The 26,913-nt window shown below is 38.1% G+C and overlaps 1 protein-coding gene across 4 annotated transcripts in view; it reads right to left on the reverse strand.

Annotated features, from left to right (window-relative positions):
* Positions 1-26,913, reverse strand: part of RGS12 (regulator of G protein signaling 12) — a 161,758-nt gene that overhangs the window by 84,098 nt on the left and 50,747 nt on the right. Inside the window, exon 1 of one of the 4 annotated variants that reach the window (XM_045017510.1) lies at positions 14,953-14,990. The exons of the other annotated variants lie outside the window; for them this stretch is intronic. Coding sequence (XP_044873445.1) covers positions 14,953-14,985 — 33 coding nt within the window. The 5' untranslated portion in view covers positions 14,986-14,990. Of the gene's footprint in view, positions 1-14,952; positions 14,991-26,913 lie in introns of those variants that run through there. 4 annotated transcript variants of the gene reach the window in all.

Raw genomic sequence — 26,913 nt, forward strand, 5'->3', positions numbered from 1 at the left:
AGAGAAAGAGATGAGTTGCATACATTTCATGACAATACAGAGAAACTTTTCTGAGTAACATACAATACTGAAAGTGCTGATCAGTCTTTGCATTTTGGCCCAGAAAATCAATCAGCCCCAGGTGACATAGGGGAAAAACAGTATAAATGAGTCAGCAGTTATTTTCCAACAGCTGCTGCCGCCTCCTACCAAACTTCTCCCAAGCTATTGAACTAACATATTGTTGTCTGATCCCACAAATATTTATTGGGCAACTTGCTTCCCAGTGTGTATACTCACACTGAGTTAAACAGGACTGCTTAGAAAGTTACTTGTGTGTACATGTTTGCAAGATCAGATCCTTATGTTCTTAAAGGTAACCTTCAAAGTTTAAAAAAAAAAGACATCCTATTTTGTCCTTCCATGATGTATAAAGAAGATCTGAAAGGTTCTCTTTTTTTCCCCACACTTGTTTTTACAATAGAAGTTCAGTCTGGACTTTATATGTCTGCTGGGGGGAAAAAAAACATGTTTTTACATTGAGTTAGCTATCTTGATGTAAAATCCTAGTGGAGACAAGGTACAGGTAGTTTTTACCTCAATGTAGCTAGTGAAGGTCCAACTTATACCTCCCAACACACTATGTGGAAGTTAAAGTACTGATCTCAACTAGCTACGTTGAGAGAGCCATTACCTGTGCACTTGTTTCCAGAAGGATTTCACATCAAATTTTACAGCGTTGACATAGCCCAGGGCCCTAGGATGAGCGGAGAACCAGTTAGATTAGGACAATGTGGGTTTGTCTACACAACACTTCTTACCTTGGATTGCCAATTAATTTAAGGTAGTTAAAATTTTTGTAAAAGCTAGTGTGTGGACATTCCCCGAACATCTGTTACAATATACAAATATTTGCTATCCACCTTGAGCTGAGCAGAAGCTAAGAGGTGGAAGCAATTTTTAGTCAGACCGAACTTTTTCTGTTCATTCTTTTTTGTTAGCATCCATTCAAATGACTCACATTTTAAATAGGGGAAGTCCTCTTTGATTATTAAAAAACCCTTGTCCCTTTAATTAACTTATTAAATGATCACATTTTTACCCTCTCATGGTCTTCTAACAAAACCAGAAAAGTTCAGACTATTCATTTATGACATTTCTCAAATAAGGGACAATCAGTGGGGGGGGGGGAACCTACATATCTCCTTTCAGGATGTGTACATCATAAAGAAACAAAAAATAGGGCAGAGGTCAAATTAAAAAGCAAAAATAAAAAACAAACCTGCAAAAACTTTCAGTCACCTTTAAAACTTTAATTGCATTTTTAAATGAAGTTCTTTGTATAATATTTATGTACTAGATCAATAATATTGAGTGGTATAAATTAGTATACCTCCATTAGCTTCACCAGCTGAGGATTTGGTCCCATTTAAAAAAAAAATCAGTAATAATTTGGAATTTTCAAAGCCTGTCATTTTATTATGCAAATCTTAATCAAAATAGATTTTTTAATCATTGCTTTTCTTTTCATGCATCACTGAAAAAACATTTCTTGTGAAGTTATATAAAAATAAATCTCTCCCTTTGAATTTGTAAAGCGTAATAATATAATCCAAGTAGCACCTGTGAATCTCCCTCAAACTCATTCAACAGCATTACCCAGGGACTCAAGCATTTCGGATGTGTTCATGAGGGTGCAAAAAATGTTTTATGCTAATTTATAAGAAAAGTATTTTGCATGACAGTCTAGCAACTATTTCACATTCAAATCTGGCATTTTATAATAATAATTGTAAAGTTACTTTTAAAATGGAATCTACATGATTGAATACTGTGTACTAAATATTATCCACTACAAAGTACTTATTAAACTCTTATGGAAGTAACAGATCAGTGACTGTTTTTAGATTCCTTTTGTTTTACTCATACATATTGCATGGTGAAACTTTGGTTATACTGAATACTATGACTTCAACACCATTACTCAGAACGTAAACAACAACGACTGCCAAAAGGTAATAAAAATAACAAATGAATATAGGTGTACTTTTCAGGCAAAAAGTAATCAGATTACTTCTCAGAATACATTTTTAGGTCTAGTCTGTTACCTTAGCATATCTGTTTGCATCTTAATTCAAACATTAATGGTGTTCCTTTTTTGCTATATTTGAAAGGCATTGATGGAAATGAACAGAATCTTCACAAGCACCTTTAAGAGTATGTCATTTACTTCCCTTTCAGTAATTAGGCAGTTAACAACTGTAAAGTAACATTTCTTAGCCCTGGTCTACACTACAAAGTTAGGTCTATGCAACTCAACTCAAAAGCAACAGCAGACTTTGATAGAATAACAGATGCAAAACCTGCAGACATATCTCCATTGCTACAATGATCAAGACACTACACAACACACCTGTCAAGATTCGTGGATCCTAGACATGCCTATTACAACATGTGGTATACCTCATCCAGTACACTAAATGCCCCGATAACTATGTGGGTGAAACCAAACTATCACTATGCTCTCAAATGAACTCTCACATGAAAATGATAAAAGACAAAAAACACTATCACCTGTGGGTATACACTTTTCACAAAGCCATCAGTCTATATCTGACCTATCAATCCTCATCCTCAAAGGAAACCTGCACAACACTTTCAAAAGATGAGCCTAGGAACTTAAATTCAATCTCTGCTAGACACTGAAAATCACTGAACAGAGTCACTGGATTTATATCTTATTACAACAATCTGTAACGCACTAAGGCCATGTCTACTTTTACAAGCTTACAGTGGCACAGCTGTACCTATACAGCTCTGCCACTGGAAGATTTCTCATGCAGCCGCGTTATGCTGATGGGAGAACTTATGTCGCTCAGTGAGGTGGGGTTTTTTCACATTAATTGATGCACAATGAACTTCATACCATGAGTTCATTTAGTTTAATGTACCCAAGTGTCCCGTATAGACAAAAGTTTTGCCAACATAGGCCATGTCTACACTAGCACTTATCTCCCTTTTTTTGTCCTATGACTGCAGAAGTGTTAACAGATACTCTACCTAGAATAGTCCCTTACAGTATGTGCTAATTACATATTCTAAACAATGTTACACCTTGCATTTAGCTGTGATTCTCAGAGTACCTTTCCCAGCCCGAATAGGAGCTCTGTGTGGCTCGAAAGCTTGTCTCTCTCACCAACAGAAGTTGGTCCAATAAAAGATATTATCTCATCCACCTGATCTGCCTATAGTAGACTTTTAAAACATATTATGGCTTGTCTATACAGGGACACTGGGGTACATTAAAATGAATTAACTCATGGTGTGAAGTTCATTGTGCATCAATTAATGCATAGACACACTATTCAGCAGTAGCCTGAGCTTACCGTAGTTCAAATCTCCTTCAAACTACAGCAAATTAAGGCCACTTTTACTTCTGAATGAGAGTGTCAATGCATGAGTTTAATGTGCATTTAATTTATGAACATTAACTTCACACCATCAGTTAATTCATCTTAAATTTTCTGAGATCTGGTCTACACTTAAGAGAGGTGGACATAACTATGTTGCTCAGGGCATGGGCACTGACTCCGCAAGCGCTCCGGGGCTCAAGCACCCACAGGGGGGGGAAAAAAAGGGGATGCTCAGCACCAATCAGCCAGAGTGGTTCTGGCCACAGGGCTGGCCATCGATCAGCTGTTTAACATCCTGGGGGAGGCGGAGAGGAGTGAGCGGTGGGAGGGGGCCTCAGGGGAAGAGGTGGAGTGAGAGCGGGGTGCCCCCCAGGGGGAAAAAAAAAAGTCAGTGCCTATGGCTCAGAGGTGACCCACTGAAAGAGATAAGCTTGGTGGAAGAGACAAGCTTTCAAATACCACAGAACTACTCTTCATGACACAGAAGCACATTTTAAAATAGCCGAATCCATAATTTAAACTAATCTGCCTTTGATAGTTGTATTTAGTACTAGTAGAAGTTGTTAATGATTGCATTTGAATTTACAGTAATGGGTTTTAAACATGTTTGTGAGTGCTTTAAAAAAACAACTCAATTTACCTTTGTCAGAAACAGTATGCAGTCAGCATTCAAAGGTAGCAGTTTCTCTCTTTAAACGTTCAGTAAAAACTTGTCTAGATTTGTCCATGAGAGGAAGTTGCAAGACCTGATTTTGTAAGTAGTATGGTGATCTCACTTTAAAACTTTCAGTACTTTATGGGTCACGTTCTACTCTCAGTTGTCTATGTAGAATACTACTCAGAGCACTTATGGGACAGATTTGATACAGTATGCGTATAAAAATGATTTGATGGAAATAATTAACACAGCCAGTAAAAACTGGTAAGCTATTTAGATTCTACAGTATACATGCACAGATCACTGATTTTATTCAACATTTAGACACCTCTCTGATTCCTACACAACTGCACAATTCCTGCATCCGGTAAAATGATAAGCACCATAAAATCACAAGGCAACTCATTTATTGCTCAAGAGTACCTGGAACCTAATTTTAAAGATATTTCTAAACATATTGAAATATTTTATTAAAAGAAAATCTGTTACATTTAGTGAAACTCTGAGAACCCCTTAGACTTTTATTTTGCTATTTCATATCAGATATGCAATTTTGTTTTTTTACAAAAGTATTTAAGTTAGCTAAAAAATTTTGAGAATAGCAGAGTAGAAATCTGAATTGTATTAGTCATTCAAAATATGTTCACATCCAGATTAGAACTCAAGAGATTCTGGGTTCCAAATAAAGACATGCTTATATGCCAGGAGCGTGGTGGTAATCAATAACTGAATTTAAAAAAAAAAGAGAATTAAAGGCCTGCAAAAACAAAAACATCTTGCAGCATCTTCCTCAGCAGGAATCTTTCCTGCTTATCCACTTGGTATGTCTATGCACGTAGGAGGTGGACACTGTAACGTTCTTCCTTGCAGTTTACTAGAGTCCTGATTACCTATGATCAAAGGGAGGCACTTACAGTGCAAGAGGCAGCAACATAAGCCATGGCCTCCTAATTATCATGTTCCACAAGGGGCAATTCCTTCAAGGCATATCCAATAGCCTTAAGTTCCATCTGAGAGATACTCTATGAAATTCCTCTTTGCACCACTGCCCTAGCAAGTGAGGAAGCCCATATGGTCATCCCAATTCCTGAAGTTCATCAGGAGTTTGATTCCAGCTGGTTTCAAGAAAGGCTTGTCTTAGAGTAGTTTACTGGGAGATGCCCACTATTTGAGGGAAGGCACTGCTCTTTCATATTAGCAGTACCACAGACTTCAGTTGACTCACCGTTAAATTGGTAAGTTATGATTCTGGGGTAGAGGGGGGGTTGAAAGCAGTTGCCTTTTGACATCCTCAGCAATGATTGATATAGCACAGAACAATGTTATTTAATAAAGGTATTGGTTTCAATTTGGTAGCTGCTTCAGGGTGTACAACTTGAGATGTCAACTGCACAGGGAAGTCTAAAAAAATTCTCAAGTTCATCTTTCAGGGACAGAAGTTGGATTTCAAAATTGTTGCGACATTTAGAAGTTTACATACCTTTGGCAGCCAGCATTTCAGAACATACCATAGTTTTGAATCAAAGGACATAAAACTACATGTCATATATTTGTCATCCCTTAACCTTCTCTTTAGAAGAGCTTAATCTATTTAGCTTGTCAATCTATCAGCATACGACATGGACTCTTCTCTGAATCTTCTCCAATTTTTCAACACACTTCTTGAATTGTGGACTCCAAAACTGGATACAATATTCCAGTAACAATCTCACTTGTGCCAAACACAGAGGTAATATAACCTCTTTACTCCTACATGAGAGTCCCCTATTTATACACCAAGAATTGCAATAGACCTTTTGGACACAGCATCACACTGGGAGCTCATGTTCAGCTGATTATCTATCACTGCTTCCCACCATTCTGTAAGTATGGCCTGTAATTCTTTGCTCCTAGCTTTGCGCGCGCGCACACACACACACACACACACACAGAGCCAGTGCAAGGAAGTTTCGCGCCTTAGGCGAAACTTCCACCTTGTGCCACTGCCCCACCTAGTTAACCCTGCCCGCCAACCCCCCTCCCCACAGCAGCTAACCATGTCCACCTGCCCCTCCCACCAGAAGAGCCCCCATTCCCCACGGCAGCTAACCTCGCCTGCCGTGGCAGCTAGCCCAGCCTGCCACTTCCCCCCCACACACAGCTAACCACGCCAGAGGAGCCCTCCCTCCACGGCAGCTAAGTCTGCTCGGGGAGCCCCCTCCCACCCCATGGAATCTAACCCCGCCCCAGCTCTCCTCCACTCCGCTGACACGCTCCACTGAGCGCACTCTAATTCTCTTCCCCTCCCAGGCTTGTGGTGCTGATTGGAGAAGAATTAGAGTGGGGGCTGTGTGCTCAGCGGAGGAGGCAGAGTGGAGGTGATCTGAGATGGGGAGCGGTTCCCCTGTACGCCCCCCCCCATTACTGCAGGTGGCCCTCCCAGTGCCCCCCCACCCTAGCTCACCTCCACTCCACCTCCTCACCTATGCAGTCTTTGAAAAATCTCAGAAAGGAGTCTAGAACGTTTTGTAAACACTAATATCATGCACTAGGCTACAATAAAACATGATGGGGTTCCAAGATGACAACAGTACAGTAGCCTTAACGGGATACACTATTTCTTTCCTCCTACATCTAGCCCTCTAAACTGAACCAATATTTGGGGTTCCAGATTGCAACAATATGGGGAAAATATCAGACACATGCACCCGCCTCCAACTCTCATCTTCTCATTTGTCTTTTGGCTTTGCCCCTTGAGTTCATCCATTTCAGCCTGGCGTTAACACAACTCAATGAGAGCAGACTCCTCTGTCCATGTCCCATAACTGAGACTAAGTGGAGGGTGTAAATTCCAGAAACTATTTAGCCTTCAGAACTTCTTTCTAGAAGCTATGTAGTTCAATTCTTTTTGAGGACTTCAGTGTGAAGTTACCAATACAATAGCAATCTTAATAAAAACAAGATTAGTAAAAGAAATTGAAATTAAAAAAAATAAATGGTTTGTTAAAACAGACCCAGGTTTACATATCTCTCAAGCTAAACTACATAAGCTATTCATCTTCTATGTCCAGATAGGCAGCCTCTCTGGCTGTCCTCGCACCATCAAATCTTTGCTGTGTCCAGAGATCTCCCTCACTGATGTCAGGACTTGCTTATTAAGCCCATTCATTGGGATCAGTGTGCAAGTAAATATGTTTCCTCTGATCCAAGACAGCTATCTCCAAACTACTTTTCTCAAGATACCTATACATACACAATACGGTTGGGGACTAGCTTCATTCTCTAGGAGATGGACCACTGAGGATACAAAGACTCTTGCAATTAATAGCCACCTTTCAAACATTTAACTACCTAGCCCAGAGAATGCATTTCACACATGAGGTTGTCTGGTTGTATTTAGTTTTGATCAACCTCTTGATAAACTATCCCAAGCAGTTTTTCTTTTTGCCAAGATATATGAATTATGGCCAGTTGCCCAGATCCTCCATCACACCATCAGAAGGATTACATTATGTATCTTTTTTTTTATCATTTTAAATTTATTAAATTGAGTGTTTTCAAAAGTTTACAGTTTTTATGTACTCCCATGACCCATCTGGGGATTTTACCCATAATTTGGGAAACCCTATTCTAAAATATATTTGACAATCAAAATTTAAAATATCTTTTATTATATTTTATTTATAATAATTTATATATTTGTTAAATATATTTTAGAGCATTACTCTTGCATTTTCATTGTAATTAATCATCTCAAATATGTTTTTGACCTAAACACCAGTAATCAATATTATTTCTACCTTCTTTTTAAAAAAATGGTTGTTACTGATTTTCTGATGTAAGATTTTGTGAACAAGATCCTCACCACCAAGCCAATTAAATAAGGCATGTTAGATAGCTTATTGCTTTCAGTTCTCTCTTATGAAAGGGGGCATTTATAATAGCTAATGGGAAAGACACTGTAAAAGTAACAATTCACAGGGAAAAAATCAATTTAAACTACTGCACATTGTTACTCAATGGAGATTTAACTGAATATTTTTCCTACGGAATGTCCTTTAAAATTGTTTTCCTGTCACATACTTTATCTAAGCTACATAAAAACAAAATATGCATAGCAAATCTGGCAAAGAAGAATATATCTTTTATTGCCACATTCAGAATTCCTCTAAGAGCTAGGTGTTCCTATTAAAACAATTTTTTTGAATAAACAAAAATAATTAAATAACATTTAAATCAAATGGCTAAAAACAAAATCCATTCTTAAAATGATTGTGATTAAAAACTATATACCTGCTTTCACAAATAAAATATTGTACTATTTATACTGAAGAAAAGATATCTGTAATACATACTGCACATACATTAAGTAGGTATATATTATGAACAGCTGAATTTGTAAATATTAGCCACAATTAAGTTTTTCAGTTAAATTTCAGGGTAAATCTGAATGTTAGAGCCTGACCATATAACCTCTATACACAATTTCCTTAACATAGGTAGCTATGATGGAAAAATAAAATATATTCCAATCATAGTTTGCTTTAAAGAAAATCACATATTCCAAAAGTTTCTGATCTAACATTGTTTTAATGTAGAAGAGACAAAAACTAAGCCAAAAAATGCAATAACTCTGAAATTGATTATAATACTCTCCTCTAATTTTCACTGCAACACTGCCTTGTGTTGGCTAAATATAATTCATATCACTTACCCGTTCTTCAAAAGAAACAGCAGTTATTTTTGCTAACAATACTCTTCCTAAATTCATCTTCCCTTAAGAGTGAAAAAAAAATTCCTTGACCCATAAGCTTCTCAAAGATTAAAATATACGATTCAGCCCTATTCTGTGCCTGTACATGCCAGTAAAGTTTAAAGGCATTTCGTATGAAGTTCTATTTTACTCCCTTTATGTTACCCATAGCAACAGACCACTGCAGGAAGCTGTGGTTCGTCAGGGATTCAGATTAGATCTCAATTATCTCTCTCAAAAATGCAAGATCAGTTCATATAAATCATGCTGTGATTTCATTTAACGTATATCCTATAACAAATCAGGAAAATAAAATGAAGTGTGGTTGCACGATAATCATTTATACAACAAACCAGCTTCTAATAACTTGGCTTTTAATAAAGCATTACTGTTACCCACCATTATAGTTGTAGAAACATTTCCATAATAAATCACTATTTTTCAGATGTTTACACCGACAGACCAGTAGAAAGTAAACCACCTCAGACTGGCCTGTTACATTAAACTTTTAAGTGGTTAGCACTACAACTCACATGTAAAGATCTACATGACAAGGAAACTTTGCATACAGGGTTCAACTCATGAGCAAACAATTTCGGAGCAAAATTCTGCTCTCAGATCATCGTAGGAGAGCTCTTGACTGATATTCTGCACTCCCTACTTACTGTACACACTACCCATGCTTCACTGATGTCAAAGACAGATATATGCATGTACTGTAGGAAGAGCAGAAGAAGAAATCCATCATGTGAATCTAAGAGCAGAGAAAGCCTAGTAATTTGTCTTTTATCAGTGTTTTTATTCAAGCGATGAAATCTGTCCACAGTAGCAAATTTCATGAAGTCTGCTGCCATTTACAAAAAAAAAAACTTAATTGCTTTTATTTCTGCAACATTCATAATACAAATATATTGTTTTAAGCACCTCTAGAATTGCCTACTGCATCATTTCTAATGCATTCCCTCTGTGGACCTTAAAGCACTTCACAAACATGAATTCAGCCTTACAATACCCCTGTCAGGTTCGCAAGTATAGACCTCCTTTTACAGAGGGAGAAACTGAGGCACAAAGAAGTTTAGTGCCTTTATCCAAGATCACTTAGCAAGTTAGCATCCGAGGCATAAGATGACCTAGGTCTAGAACATGGGGGGAGGAGGAGTAACCGCTTGGCACTCTGTTTAATACAGCAGTTAGCTAACATTTATGTCCCTTACTGATTTCATTTAGAGTGAGATGAGAGAACAAAGTTTACTCCAAACACAAGATGAAAGTAGAGGTAACAAGTCTTATTATGCAAGCATTCCTAAAACACAGACATAAGGTAAGTAAGCCTTTGAAGTAAATTCGAAGAAAGAAACTTAGTTGCACATATTACATCCTCCATTATTTAGGGGTTTAGCGTGCCAATCAACTAAATGGTCTTGTCAGAACAATATTAATATTACCACATGTGACAATAATTAAGCATTAAAAACTAAAGTAAGTATCACCAGGAAAGGTTTTATGTTTAAACATTACATATTGCTTTTTCTGAACCACATTAAACTATTCTCAAAGAATTAACAACAGTTTATAAAAGCACTAATTTTTTAGATTTAGCATTAAGTGTCAAATTCTAGTTTTCTGTGCAAAGCCTGAACAGGTTTTTGCAAGGGGATCTCTATGGGGGCAGAAACCCTTAATGTCCGCAGCATCTGTAATGCTGCCTGTGCAGCAACTGTAGTCAATTCTGTAGTTGCAAGTGCACCGGCCAGGCCAATGCACATCCTACAACACCGCTTCAGAAAGACCATCTCAGACCATCTCAGACTACTCCATGGCATGTAAGGATTTCAGTACAATATCTTGTGTGGCCTGAACCACCCAGTGCATAGTAAAACAAAAGAGGTTCCCTTACATTTAACACAACATGATTCACTCCAAATAATTTTGGTTCTCTTCTGCAGTATCTATTTTATTTTACCATCCCACCACTACCATCACCTACTGCAACCCTCCCACACATTTTTTGTGCAGACTTTGTCCCAGAATACAAAACATTCCCTTTGCTGGGTACAAAATGGTAACCAATCTAGGTCTGGGAAACCTGATCTTGGTGTTAGCTCTCTCTCCTCTCCTTGTGAGTGCAGAGGCCCACACTGGGAAAAGGAAATTTTTCTATCCTCTAAACTTCAAGTCTTTCTGCTGTAAAAATTTCATAATTATCTCTGTGATCTGTTATATTCACAATTTATGTTCCTGGTTCACTACTCTGGTTGTTCTTCCTGTCTTCTGTGAGAGTGCTCACCATATGTAGAATTATTCTTTATGTTTAGTTCATGTAGTTTATTAAAAAATACGTTTCCATGAAAGTAACTGAGTCTGGGTCTTTCCTTCAAGACTATAAACTTGAAACACTTAAATCACCTATGATTCAGTATGATTGCAATCTGCTTTTCCTATGTCAAATAGTTTTTAAAAGCGGTACCTTGGAATGAATTTTTATACCCCGTTTATCATTTCATGAGTTTTCAGTTTTCCCCCTTTTCTCATTGTTTGTGACTACACAATTTTCAAGATTACTAACTTTTCCAAGGCCCACATACATGACTAAACATACGAATATTTCTGTTCAGTGCATTATAAATCTGTCAAAAGACCTTTCCATTGGTTCCAAGAACACCACCTTGGGAGTGAGGGTCTGTTGGAGAACCTACAAAGTATTCTAGGGCCAAGTTTGTTCTGGGAATTGTATCCCTGAGAATCAGCACCTTTTTCTCCACTTATCCAAATTGAGTGCTTCCCAGAGAAAGTGAGATGACTGCTCAGTTTGGACTTTTTCCATCAGATACTTTACTGAGATGGTGAAGTGAGTTTGAATAGAGCATGAGGTGTGGCAGAGAAAAAGATCTAAAGACCATGATGGCACTGGATGAGATCCAGCTCTTGTTCTGTAGTGATTTTTGATAGCCTTATCGTATTGCTCTTAATTTTGCACCCAACACTGCTTAATATTCCGATTTATCTAAGCTCCGCCAACACTGAGACACTGTTCAACAAACTAGGTCATGGCGTTCAGTTTGGACTTCATTACACCAGGTCTTTAGAAGAGCCCTGATCTCTATACTGGGCAAGCTGATACCATGACACTAGAACAGCTGGACTGCAAAAGGCATGACTTCAAATCACAAAATAGTGAGTAGCTTGTACACCATACTTACATGGATGCTCGGGACAAGGTGCATGATATTGCTACCTGAGATGAGGATAGGGCATCATAACCAAGTCAGAGACTTCCTGGAGAACGTTCCTGTGGAAGCCCTTCAGAGGGAGCACAAATTAAGAGGATTCTTGTCCACGATGTTCACTGAATGGTGAGTCAGGAGTACCCCAGAAAATATCCTGCTCTGGAAAGACCAATTGAACTAGTGCAGCTGTAATACACATGCTTCCTATCCACATAAGCACCAGAATGATTTGAAATAAACACACACAGCTGGAGGCATTTGCAAGACTTGCTTGTAGCTGGTGTATTCACAATAAAACACTAACATTAGGAACACTGTGTGTGGGCAGTGTTTTATAAGGATTCCAGGCACTTGTACTTGGTGCAGGAAACCTAAATTCTATAGTGTAGACAGACAGAGTCACTGATTTTTATTTCACTGAAATGAACTTGCATTCCATGTACACATTTTTTTCCAACTAGCAGTTCCATTAGCTCACAAAGAAAGCCTGTTAATGATGGTGGCTGCGAAGAAGCCCTTTTAAAAATTAATTTCCCTCTAATTTTTTCCAGAGTATCTCAACAGCTGCTGTATTCAAAATGTTAGATTATTTTGAAACTATGTTTGTATTTATAAACCAGCCAGATCAAAAATCAGATAGCCCAAATTTGGAAGGGGCTAGTCTCTATAATACTCCAGCATATTAATTTACAGAAGCTATTAATGAAAAATGTTAAAATCTTGACATAGGCGCTCTAAAATGACCAATTCAGATGTATCAATGGAGGCATTTGTAAGTCCACTTTCATCTGCTTTGAAACTAAAAAGGGCTGAGGAGCATAAAACCCAGAATTAGTCTCTTTTTCTCTCCCCATCCTGGAAGAAGATATTTTTTTCTTTTGTCTACATGGTTTCAGGAAGAGAAGCCTGAGAGAAAGGCAGAAGTGACAGGGAATCAAGATTAGTTTTGGCTGAACAAAAAATGAACATCAGTGAGCAAAAAGAAAGAAGAAAGCAAAAAAGCTGCTAAGCAACTAGGAAAAGGAAAAGCTCTTGTAAATTAGGAGCAGGTAGAAAACACTGTTTGACTAAAAGATCTTAATGCTCATTCACCTTATATCACTCTTTTCTCATTCTTCACTACAGGACAAAGAAAATAACCATTTGCATGAAAAAAGGAGCAAGAGAATTTTGTTAGGAACATCCCAAATGTCCTTGGTTATTGAAATAAAAAAATAAGATAGATGGAAGAAACACATACAATAATATAAAAATAAAATTACTTGGAAAACTTTTGAAAATCATTTTTATTAGCTGTCAACTAGTACTTTTTGGCAAGTGTTTGCCTGCTCCTAAGCAGTAAAAAGAGAACATACATTCCACTAGTAGAAAAGGGAAAAGGAGACTCCCATCCAATGCATTTTAGTTTAACTACATCAGCAGAAGGCAAAATTCCTATTTATTCCTAGAATATATACTAGCGTAATACTCCTTTTGAATTTACACTTTACATAAACAATTCGAAGACTAGATAACTGCAAAACTTGTTAAACACTAAGTTTTTAAATGTAACTCATTTAGCAAAATGAAGAAGCCTAATTCAAATTGTTGTTGAGTGCCCTCTTCTGTCAACAAAAAATGCAAGTTTTACCAAGACTTTTTTGTGCACGTTTTCAAAGTTTAGATCTAAACAGACATTTGCTAAACAGAGAGCTAGTTTGAAAACATATTTTGTCCTCAAAGCCATATTTTAAATGCTTAGAACAAATCTTTTGACCCCTTTAATTATAAATTGACTACTGAAATTAGCCTTTTTCATAATTCAAAAACATATTGTTGCTCTGTAAATACAACAGTTTTTTGCAAAGTGCTCATCAACGTATAAAGTTTAAGCCATCTGAATTTCCTTGACAGATAAGATTGTTTAAAAAAAAAAAAAAAAAAAAAAACCAGGAGTGAATGTTAATTGCATGTCCAGAATGAAAAACAATTTCATACGTGAATTACAGCCGAATAGTAAAATTAAATTACACATAAGGAGGATATGATTAAGTGACAGACCACCCACACATATTAAGCCTCTTAGAGCTTCCTCCTACCCCCAAACTGAGTTTCAGAGATTCAGATTATTGCAGCCCCTGCATTAAATGACTGCTTATTAGTAATGTAACTAGTGTACTCACTTCTCTTTTTAAGTCTAACACTTCTAAAATACACATTTCCCTTTTCATTTAAAAAAACAAAGACTTTTCTTTAATCCTAAAATGAATCAGCAAAAAGAAACTAGTTTGAGACTTTAAAAAAACAAAGCCTAGTAATATATATTGCCATTATCTTCAAAAATTGTGCGTTCTGACTAGCAAGAGATTAAGAAAAGAGAAAACAAAATGAAGCTCCAAAAAGTCTCTGAAGTTATATATTCTATAAATACTGTATATAGTATTAAGTTTTTATCTGGTAATTAATAATAAGCCATCGGTAATCTGAATTGCTGGCTGAATATCCAAACCACAGAAAATCATCTAAACTATACACCTTGGAAACAACTGTGAAAATTAACAGATACCTTTCTAAGTTTAAAAAGGAACCTTTACATCAAGGATACAAGAGCATTACAGTTTGAAGAAAATTAAGTAACTGCCAATATGACAAAAAAGGAATAAAAACAAAACCCACTAGAGAAACATCTTTACAACTAGTGTACAGTTCCCACACATGTAAAACTTAATGTTACTCAACCTATATTTGAAAATACATCTATATAAACTGTGTATTGATTAAATTGTCATTACAGCTCATACAGAAAGTCAACTCATAAGTACTTACAAACTTTGTCTTGTTAAAAGTCTAACTTCTTAGAAATACTTTGTATTGCATTAACAACATTCCTTAGCTTTGAAAACTATCCTTTAATGCATATTCCTGCTTTCTGCTCATTTTAGATAAACAAAACTTTATACTTACAGACACTTGACCAACAGTAAAAGCTTTCTCCATGTATAAATAGTGCCTGAGTAATGTTTCTCTCATTGTTAGGAAACAGTCCCCTTAGCTTTACTGTTAAGCTCTTTCTGAAGTTGAACACATATTTACTTCTTGAGAGGCCAGTAAAATAAATGAAGCTCTTCAACCTATTGTCCTTAATACCACCTCTCATTCTCCTCCTCCTCAGTGCATTCCCCGCCCTGACTCAGTACTGGTTCTGTATATGCCTGTCTAAAGAACAAACTGCCTGTGCTCAAGCTTTTAAAACGTTGTTTAGGCAAGTTATACATAATAATAAAGTTTCTGTCAAGATAAGATGCCACTGGAGAAGCTTCTACTGCAAAATGCATTTAATGAAGGCCTAAGAGACTCAGTTTTAACGTGTATGTCCAAACTTGTTTAGGTATTGAGTCAAATATTTTCCCTTCCAAATTAAACATTTTGTTTTTAATAAATTCCTCTTAAATGAACATTATATGAATGAAACAGGTCATCCAACTTGTATTTTAAATATTTTGTTTCAGATACAAATTAACATTAAATTTAAAAGGACACTTAAAATTGATATAACTAAACTTAGAGCAACTTTCTTTCTGTTTCTGGGCATGCAGCTGCATGTTTCTTCATGATCGCAATCATGTGTGCATATTATGCCATTTACTTCATCTTGCTTTTCTGCTCTCTGTCCTTCTGAGTAAGGAAGGTATTGAAATTTACAAGAATCCTGCTCCAGGTGAAATAGTATTCTTGTAAATTTCAATACCACACCTGCTCATCAGAATGTGGAAGACAAGCAGGGCAGAGATACATGTGTAATATCATAAAGGAACCCAAACATGGTTTGCACAGCTAAGAAACTAGGATTTCATCTCTTTTTCAGCCTTTGGTTTGGAGACACACACTAGGGAATGGGGTGGTGTTTTTTTCTTTATCAAGAGAACAGATGAAATGTATTTGGTGATCTCAGATTAACTTCTAACTAACAGGTGTCCATATGGTAGAAACCTGAGGTGGCATCTTTCTGGTAATCCCACTTGACTGACTAGCTAGCAAATGGATTGTAGAGACTGAATAGCACCAGCTTTTAGCAGAATCCCCATCTAGTGAAATGTGAAGCAGAGTATCAGAACAGTGTGAGGGAAGCTTGCGCTGCTGTTGCCCGTGCTGTACCTATTCTTTGAATAAACAGAAGAATTGCATCTCTAGAGATGGCAATCCACCACATTTAATAAGCTCTTAATTCACTAAAACATGCACCAAGCCTCTAGCAGTCTGCCTCAGCAACATCATGTGGGGCAGAAGCTCAATCACCCACCTACAGGGTGGCCAATCAAAAGCCATGAGAAAAAGACACATCAGCCAGAAGCAGAAACAGTAGAATGGGAAGGGAAGGAGAACAGGAACACTAGGCTAGCAAGTGACTTCTTCCCCCATCCCTGGACCTGAACCAGGACCGGCTCTGGCTTTTTTGCCGCCCCAAGCAAAAAAAAAAAGGGGGGGGCGGGGCCACCGAAGCAGCAAAGCGGCTGGAGCGGCAAAGCAGGAAGGGGGGGAACACGGCGTGGCTGGAGCAGCAAAGCGGGGGAGGCGAACACGGCACGGCTAGAGCAACAAAGGGGGGGGGACATGGAGCGGCTGGAGTGGCAAAGCGGGGGGGATGGGGGACGGGAGGAGAAACAACAGTGCGGCCGGCAAAGCAGGGGAAAAACAAAACAAAAAGGGGACTCCCTGTGCTGCAGAGTGCGCGCCTGGTCTAATGGGGAGGGGGGAAGGGGAGGAGGGGCGAGAGAGAAGGGGGGCGGCCAGCGCTTCAGTGGGGCGCTCGCCAGGCGGCCCCAACTGCCGCGCCACCTGCCGGGAGGGCTCCGCTCTGGTCGGCGAGGAGGGAAGGATGTGTGCTGCCCTGCCGAGGTTGCTGCAGGGTGCTCCCCTCCTCTGCGCTGCCGCCCCCTACAGGACAGCTGGAGCAGCGAACAAAAAAAACACAAAAAAACAAAAAAAACTAGCCGTGCCGCCCTAGGTTTGGGCGGAATGCCGCCCAGTAGAATCTGCCACCCCAAGCATGAGCTTGCTCAGCTGGTGCCTGGAGCCAGGCCTGACCTGAACTGCATTGATGATTCACTGACCAAAAACACTTCATTGACACAGGGTTAAGGTTGCCTGGTGATATCCTGTCCTCTTCCAAAATGCTGATTTCAGAAATACTCAAACTTTTGAAAACCAGGAAATACAGAATTAAGATACATGCATATGCAATGCAACCTTAACTCTGACCCACTGGAGCTGGCAGTAGCGACTGGGAATTATCTGCCTGCACCCCAGGTACATTCACTGTGTTAGGCTGAGCAGTATTAAATGGTAGAAGGATTATCTAGAGTAGGTTAGCAGAGATGTGCAAAGGATAAGAGGCAATCGGGGGGGGGTCATGCCCTTCTAATGGGGGCGCTGGTGCATCCGTTTCCCGGACACTTGAGAGACCCAGTATGCCTCATTTCAGCACTGCCTTCAGTAGGTTGTGTTAGTAGCAGGGCACAGGTGTCTTCATGCTATGGGGATTGTCAGCAGTTAGCTGGGAAATGAGTGTGGACTGTCGATTTTATGATGGGAAAGGGAAAGTATAGTTTTCGATGGCATCATGTGCATAAAGGTGAAAGAGTTGGAAGATTTAGAAGATATGTTCTTTTAGTGAGGTAAGCTAAATTGCAGCAGTTGTAAGGAGCTCTTATTCAGTACAATGCAAAGGCAAAGTACAAGTATGTGTGTTATGGGCATATTGGAGCATCACTCAAAGAGGGCTGAGTTAAGGGTGTGTGGGCATGTACCTTAACTCCGTATTTCCTGGTTTTCAGAAGTTTGAGTTTTGCTGAATTCAACATTCTGGAAGGGGCAGGATATCACCAGACAACTTTAACTCTGCGCTAATTAATCAATTAATGTCCTAGATGGGTGCCATTGGTGTTTTTAAACTGACAGAGAAATGTTGTTGGTGTGCATTAGTGGTCATTTAGGCAGTTTCAATTATCATGTAGGTTTGCAGTGATGCCCAGCTCCTCAGTAGGTAGTGACTCTTGACTGTATTAACACCATGGGGGCCAGGAGCTTGCTTTTACCCAACTGCACTGCAGAACAAATCTCAATTAACAACTAGTTTGAGGGGGCGGAGGGGCGTAAATTGGTTTGAATGCAGAGAAGGGGAAATACAGAGATGACTCTGTGGAAAAGGTTGATAGTGTCAATATAATAGCGATAAGTAAAGGCAAAGGGACTGGAGAGTAACAGATAAAGGTCAATTAAAAATTGAGTGAGGTTAGAAGGAAATAATGAGAAAAGAGGTGATGATTAAAGGAAAAAACATAAGACGAGCAGTAGTTCAAAACAAAAAAAGAGCAATAAGTAAATTAAAATCAGACAAGAGTTAAGATTTAAATAGGAAAAAATGAGAAATCATGAAATAAAAATAATTAACAAGGCAAACAGGCAAGGAGTAATATAAAAATGGAAGAGCAAAAGTAAAGTACAAAAACAATCTTGCTTCTATCTTCCACTACTTTTATATCTTTAATGTTGTTTATTTTGGGCCCAATCTTGCAAATGCTCACTACAGGGCACTGAACTTACTACTGTGAGTAGCCACTGAGACTACTTGTGGAAATATGCATTTTCAAGACTGGGCCTTTTTGAATGTAAGAGTCTTAAGTGTATGAAGCAGCTTGCACACTTTTTGAGATTATATAAATAATAAATGTTTGCATCAAATGCTGAATGGTATTTTTAAGGTAGGTAAAATTTGATGCCCATCAACTCTCTGTGTCTCTTTAATCTATGATTGAAAATTACAAAATATTTGATGTATCAAAACAAACTTATTTAGTGAATATTAGAGAATACTGGTTAGCGATAACAGCTCTAACTCAGGAAATCACTTAAGCATGTGCTTAAGTCATTCCTGTACAGTAAAGCACTTAAGCATGTACTAAAATCCAATGGACTTAAATAGGCTTTAAACCTATGCTTGGGTGTTTTCATGAATAGAGATGCTTTCCAGACTGGGCTTACAGGAAAAACCAGGAGTTACAGTTCTGTCAGAAGCAACAAGAGTCCTGTGCACCTTATAGACTAACAGATGTATTGGAGCATTAGCTTTTGTGGGTGAATACCCACTTCGTCAGACGCATGACATTTCTGACATAAACCTAGTTCCTGAAAATTTATCAATTGTTATTAAATGAAATCATCAGGAGACAGTCTTTTTTAAATTTTGGTTTTACAAATTATTTATGATCAGTTCAGTCATTTTTATTTAGAAATTGGAAAAATACACTCATTATTTAGCATATTGGATTTTTGAAACATTTTGTAGACTATAAGCTGCTTAACGTTCTAACATGAAATTTTGCAAGGAATTACTTCCTCAAAGGGACAGTTTGCTTCTAAACACATGCATCCTGGAGAGGAAAACATGGCTGTGCAGATGGTGTTGATGGGAGGGCTTTGGCCTCCTTGACCCTGGGATGCTGTTCTGGGAAGGAGGTGACATGATGTTAGGAGTCCACTATAGACTACCAAATCATGACAGTCTTCAAATACATTATCAAGAGGACGGTGATCAATTGTTCTCTGTATCCAATGAAGGTAGGACAAGAAGTAATCGGCTTCATCTGCAGTAATGGAGACTTAAGTTAGAAAGTTTTTTCTACTGTCTAACTGCACGGATAGTTAAGCACTGGAATAAGCTTCCAAGGGAGGCTGTGGAATTCCCATAATTGGAGGCTTTTAAAAACAAGTTAGACAAAAATATCTGTCAGGGATAGTCTAGGTACACTTGATCCTTCCTCAGTGTGGGGGGCTGAAGTAGATGACCTCTCGAGTTCCCTTCCAGCCCTACATTTCTATGAAACATATCCTTTTATGTACATTTTTATCCTCACTCCAGGAAGCCTTTACATGTTTCATTATACGATGACTTCCCAAGAAGGGATACTAAAAGGAACACATTTAGGCTTGGTTCAAGAATGTGGATTGGAGACAATGCATTGAGAGGCCTCCAAAACAGCCTTATAGAGATCAGTCCTAAACTAAAGAGGGAAGCAATTTTTTGTGACAATTTGTAATGGAGGCAGGAGGGAAGGAGAGAAAAAACAAAGCAAATAATGTAGACATGGATCTTGACCTACAAGATTAGTCTTTAACTAATTTTACTTAAGTTGATTGTGTAGCACCAATTGAAGAGTAACACCAACAGACCCTGGTCGTCAGTGGGTGGGATTGAATTTGGGAGCTCTAGAGCTTAGTGCATGAGCCGCTACTGCATGAGCTAACAGCAGTTTTACAAGGATGGCTTTTTATAAGCATGACTTTTAGCTCATGCAGTAGAGGCTCATGCACTAAACTCCAGAAGTCCCGGGTTTGATCCCGCCCACCGATGATCGGGGTATGTTGGTGTTACAGAAGCACCACCCACCAAGTTCACATTAACCACAATCAGTCAGTTTAAAATTTTGCCCTGCATCTATACTGTGTCTGCCTTACAGGATCTGAGATTCAGGCTGTAGTCTGTCACAGATGTAATTTTTGATGTCAGAGATGACAGCTGCCTTAGTTCACTAGCTAGAGTCTCCTCTTCATCCTATGCCAAGCTCCCTTCAGCCACTGCACATGCTTCTCTCCAGTAAACTACTGGTCACATTTCACTCCCTCTACACTATTCTAAACTAGCAATCCATCTCTAGACTGCCAGCTGCAAGTTGCCATTTGATGAGCCACTAATTTTATCTAGCTGTTTAATAAACCAAATCCCGACAACCCACATGAGTACTCCCACTGACTATTTTTCACGCCTTATAAAACCGCTAGGCCAACCAAGTGATGTCAGAGTAAGATGGATTCTATTTTGGCTTCAACAAAATTAAGTATATTTCAAAATCTTTACTGTCAAATATCCATTGCCAAAGAAGAACACAGCTCAACTCTCAAATTCCATGCTGAGTTTTCAGACCTGACTATTAGAAGAAAAATATTTTTATTTGTAAATTGGGTAGAGTTGTTCCAGAAGTAATTGAAAAAACAATAAATAGACACCCTTGTGCCACTTTTTTCACTGTCACTTTGTAGGGATATTAAAGAAGGTTTATATTAGACATGGTTTATATGAAAAATGACTTATTGTTAATTGATGCCTCATAACTAAAGGTTTATGTTAAAAGTAAATTTGTGATTCTAACCTGCAAGCCACCAGCTGTGTCTGTGTGAAGCCTGCTCAAAGAAATACTTTGTATAAAACTTGTTAAACATTAATTAACTCTAAGTAAGCCAAAACAGTAGCTGTTATAGTGTATAGCTAGAGACCCCCACCCTCTGTAAGTTTTCATCTCACTTTATCTTTGATTGTTAAAAGACAGGGAGTCTCACATAAATTGGTAACACCCCAAAAAGCAAAGAGACAGTAAAATAGATGTGATTAAGATAAAGAATGTATGTGAATGAATGCCTAGTTTAAACAATGAATGAATGGTTAGGGAGTTACCAGTCTGAAGAATTCAGTGTTGGCTGAAGAAGGTGTCAAGTGGGATCAACCAGATGACCCACCACACCTCAAAGGAAGGAAAAACAAGCATCTGACAGAATGGAGCCAGCCATCTGCTGATTGATTTAGCAACAGCAGAATGAAGCAACTCCTATCAACTAACATAGGGAAAAATCCCTATAAAACTGGACTCTAAAGAATAAGGACTTTGAGTCTATGGTTCTGCTGCCAGCCTCCAAGAGCATCAGATGCATCTGACACAGACTCGGCTCCATCCTCATGACCAAGATACCTGGCCAGTAACTTGGCATGAGCAACATCTAGGCTGGTAACTATAACATCTATACAGAACCTGAATGAATGATTGTGTGGATGAATATGTGTGTGTGTGTGTGTATAAGGAATAAGTAGTAATGGAAACAAGTAGGAAAACATTGTCTTTTGTTTTGTTATGGTATTTACAATAAATGTGGCATCTTTGCCTTATCCCTCTTAATAAGATCCCGCTGGTTTTTTTTTATTATATTGGTACAACATTTTGGTGGAGAATAGCGAAAGGGGGATTATGGTATTTTTGCCTCACTTATTGTAAACCAATCTGTGTGCACACAACCGGCTCTACAGAGCACGGTTCTATTCTTGGTTAACCAAAACTGCTGGCCCCCGTGTGGTAGCAGGAAAATAAAGAGCTCATAAAATTATTGACAAAACCTGCTGGCCCCCGTGTGGGTAGTAGGAAAAGATTATTGACAAAACCTGCTGGCCCCCGTGTGGGTAGTAGGAAAAGATTGTTAACAAAACCTGCTGGCCCCCGGGTGGGTAGTAGGAAAAGTAAAATTGTTAACAAAAACTGCTGGCCCCCGGGTGGGTAGTAGGAAAATTGTTAACTAAATCTGTTGGCCTCCGTGAAGGTAGCAGAAAAAGAAATATATATATCAGGAGCAACAAGAGGGTCCCAGGGACCAGACAGTGCTGCTCGCTGAACAAAATTTAAAATGTTTAAGAAAAGGCAAGGGAAAACAGTCCCAGAGGAAGAAATGAAGTCAAAAGTAGCTTCTACCTCACCTTTTATTAAAGAGAGAACGTCTTTTCAGCAAATTCTCCAAAGATATGGGCACAGTCCTTGGACTGAACAAGACCTTGCAGATATCTGCACCATTTTGGACCTAGAGGATAGATTGGCCCAATATATCCTCATATGCAAACCCCTAAATGCAGTAAAAAGAGATGCTGCAGGGATCTGGCTGCTGTGGAAGGCTTGTAATGACAGCTACCTCCACCTAGCAGCCTGTAAAGAGGAGAAAATAGCTCTAAAAGAAAAACTATCCCAATTGGAAAAAGGGGTAGAAAATTGGAAAGTAATGGCACATTGGGAAAAAGAGGCTTGGGACCCCCAAAAAACATGGGAAGAAAATATGTGAAACAACCATTGTAAGCTGCTCTTTTAGGAATTAAGGGTTATAGTGCTTAATATTTATCAGTTTGGTTTTTTTTGTTGTGGTTGGTTGTTGTTCACAACTGTTGGGAAAATGTAAAAACAAAAAAACTGCATTAAGATTTACAAGCCTCTGCTGCAAAAGCAGAAAAATTAAAATGTATGTAGTACTCAAACCCAGTTAGATGCCCTTAAGGTTGGGTACAGAGAGTTAAAACAGCACTCTCAAATCCTACAACAGCAGTAACATCAGAAGAAAAAACATTTAAGACCCCACAAGGGGCAGGTTTTTGGGACCCCTCTGGAGAGTGGGAAGGGGAATATTTGGGTAGATTCCTCCTCCCAGGGGCAGAATGCCATTGCAACAGTAACAACAGTGCTTCCTTCTGCCTCACACCTCCAGGCCATGGCAAAGTGGCTGGGGATTTTAAAATAAATTTTTTTTGCACCACTTAATTAGCATTTGTGCAGCCCCGAGTACCAAACACACTGTGGCAGAGACTAAGCAGGGTCTGCCATGTGGAAGCACTGTGCTAATTTATTTTTAAGCTTTTATCTTTCAGGCTCTAAAACCAAAACATCAGGAGAGCTGGTACCAGCTGAAGAGTTATAAAATACCATGGTTATAGTGTCGCGACAAAGTCTGTGTTCAGTGTTCTGTGTTGCATGTTCTCTGTTGCATGTTCTGTGTCTGTCTCTAGTGGTGTCCTGTGCTAGCATTGGGTCCAGAAAAAATATACTACACTAGACAGAGCAAATGTCTCTCTACTTCCCCCATGTCCATCCAACTTATCAATCACCACTTGTGTCCAAAAGACTTTGGTCCCCAGTGCATCAGGTTTATTTTTTGTTAGGTTTTCCACACTTCTCTATACACTCTGGTTCTACTTCCCCAAGTCCTAAAGGGTAGTTCTTGGGCCCCCATAACCTGTAAGACCTTGGCCCATAATTGCAGGGCCCCATCTTTCAGGTCCCCAAAAACCTCTTAAATACAACTGTTAAAAATATAAAATTCTGCAACATTTTAGCAAATAAATGTTAGTTTAAGTCCAAATCAGCTTAACCTTGCATAACTGTGGTCCTCCTACAAAATCTTATTTCTTGTGTGTGCTTAAAAACCTCAAAAACTTTTATTGTTTGATGGCTATTGCAGCATCAAACTTGGACCTCATCTTATGTGTCAATGTACCCAATTATTGTAATGGTTATGGTTTTATTGTATTCCCAATTATAATAACTATAATTGTTTGGATTTGTGTTTAGGTTATATCTGGTGTTTAGTCAATTGTAATGGTTTTAGTTATATTCACCTGGTTATAATTGTTTGGTTTGTTTACAACAGATCACCTGTGCCCTACCATAACAACAACTACTGTAATGATCATAGATCAAGGGGCAGAGTGTTAGCAGCCCCCAGTAAATAAATGTAAATGCAATGTCAGTACTGTTTTTACTAAACAAACAACTTATTACTGGTATAATATATTCTTTGCATGGTCCCCAACCACTACTGGCATCCTATCAGTAATGCTACATCCCTTAATAGTTGTCTTAGTATTAAATTGTATTTGTATTATTAAAATGTTTAGCATGTGCTTTTGGATAAAAAGAATGTACAATAGATTGGAATCACAAACCCATATTGCCTCACAGTACCTTCTTTTAAACAGGTTACATAGAAAGTGACACTAACGAATATATGTATATCGTAGTGTCAAAAGGGGGATTATGTAGGGATATTAAAGAAGGTTTATATTAGACATGGTTTATATGAAAAATGACTTATTGTTAATTGATGCCTCATAACTAAAGGTTTATGTTAAAAGTAAATTTGTGATTCTAACCTGCAAGCCACCAGCTGTGTCTGTGTGAAGCCTGCTCAAAGAAATACTTTGTATAAAACTTGTTAAACATTAATTAACTCTAAGTAAGCCAAAACAGTAGCTGTTATAGTGTATAGCTAGAGACCCCCACCCTCTGTAAGTTTTCATCTCACTTTATCTTTGATTGTTAAAAGACAGGGAGTCTCACATAAATTGGTAACACCCCAAAAAGCAAAGAGACAGTAAAATAGATGTGATTAAGATAAAGAATGTATGTGAATGAATGCCTAGTTTAAACAATGAATGAATGGTTAGGGAGTTACCAGTCTGAAGAATTCAGTGTTGGCTGAAGAAGGTGTCAAGTGGGATCAACCAGATGACCCACCACACCTCAAAGGAAGGAAAAACAAGCATCTGACAGAATGGAGCCAGCCATCTGCTGATTGATTTAGCAACAGCAGAATGAAGCAACTCCTATCAACTAACATAGGGAAAAATCCCTATAAAACTGGACTCTAAAGAATAAGGACTTTGAGTCTATGGTTCTGCTGCCAGCCTCCAAGAGCATCAGATGCATCTGACACAGACTCGGCTCCATCCTCATGACCAAGATACCTGGCCAGTAACTTGGCATGAGCAACATCTAGGCTGGTAACTATAACATCTATACAGAACCTGAATGAATGATTGTGTGGATGAATATGTGTGTGTGTGTGTGTATAAGGAATAAGTAGTAATGGAAACAAGTAGGAAAACATTGTCTTTTGTTTTGTTATGGTATTTACAATAAATGTGGCATCTTTGCCTTATCCCTCTTAATAAGATCCCGCTGGTTTTTTTTTATTATATTGGTACAACAACTTTTCAAGGAGAAGAAAAAACTATTTACATCAGTCATTTTAATGTGTAAAGGCATGGTATAATTTTTTTATTGACAATATCTTAGGTTAATTTACATAATGTACTGAGGGCTTCATCATTCATAAGGAGGGCTATGAGCTTATACTCATGCCTATAAAACTGTATATTCTTTACCAGTGCTAAAGTCCAATTTAGTAACTCAATCCATAATTAAAAGCAGAAACTTATTTTAAGTTACACAACCATAAAATATTTTTATACAGTATTTTTCATAAAAAGCGCCAAAACATTTATCAGATTAACTCTATAAAGTCTTAGGGTGAAAACCTAGCTTCCAAGTCAATGGGAGTTTTGCTACTGACTTTGATAGGGACAGGATTTCACTCTGCATGTACAAGTCTAATACAAGTAGAAAGGGGAATGTGATGCAGGAAAGCAGATTACAGTAAAAGGGGTGTGGTATACATAGATGACTAATGTACTATTCCAAAAGGAATCTATTATATGCTGAAGAAATTCTTACTAGTACTTTTTAATGTGCCTAAATTTTTCTTTAGATTATACTGCTCGCTCTGTGTTAGTGTTTTGTCTTTTGTCTTAACAAGCTAGATATGGCAACTAGTTTGAAGAAAGCATATTTAGAGGAAACTTTTTATAGGGCTGTCAAGCAATTAAAAATTAATCGTGATTAATCACACTGTTAAACAATAATAGATATGGTGACCAGACGTCCCGATATTTCGCGGTTTCCTTTTTTTTTTTTTTTGCTCTGCCAGCAGCACTTGGCGCTTTTTTTTCCCCCAGTGTCCCCTGCCATGTGTCCCAATATTTTCTTCCTTTCATCTGGTCACCCTGATCATAGAATACCATTTATTTAAATATTCTGGATGTTTTCTACATTTTCAAATATATTGACTTCAATTACAACACAGAATACAAAGTGTACAGTGCTCACTTTATATTTATTATTACGAATATTTGCACTGTAAAAAAATAGTATTTTTCAGTTCACCTCATACAAGTACTTTAATGCAATTTCTTGCCATGAAAGTTTAACTTACAAATGTAGAATTATGTACAATAAACTGCATTCAAAAATAAAACGAACAATGTAAAACTTTAGAGCCTACAGGTCCACTCTGTCCTACTTCTTGTTCAGCCAATTGCTAACACAAACAAGTTTGTTTACATTTGCAGGAGATAATGCTGCCCACTTCTTGTTTACAATGTCACCTGAAAGTAAGAATAGGCATTTGTATGGCATTGTTGTAACTGGCATCGTAAGATATTTACATGCT

This window comes from Mauremys mutica, chromosome 5, assembly GCF_020497125.1.
Source record: "Mauremys mutica isolate MM-2020 ecotype Southern chromosome 5, ASM2049712v1, whole genome shotgun sequence".
In the NCBI taxonomy this organism is placed as follows: Eukaryota; Metazoa; Chordata; order Testudines; family Geoemydidae; genus Mauremys; species Mauremys mutica.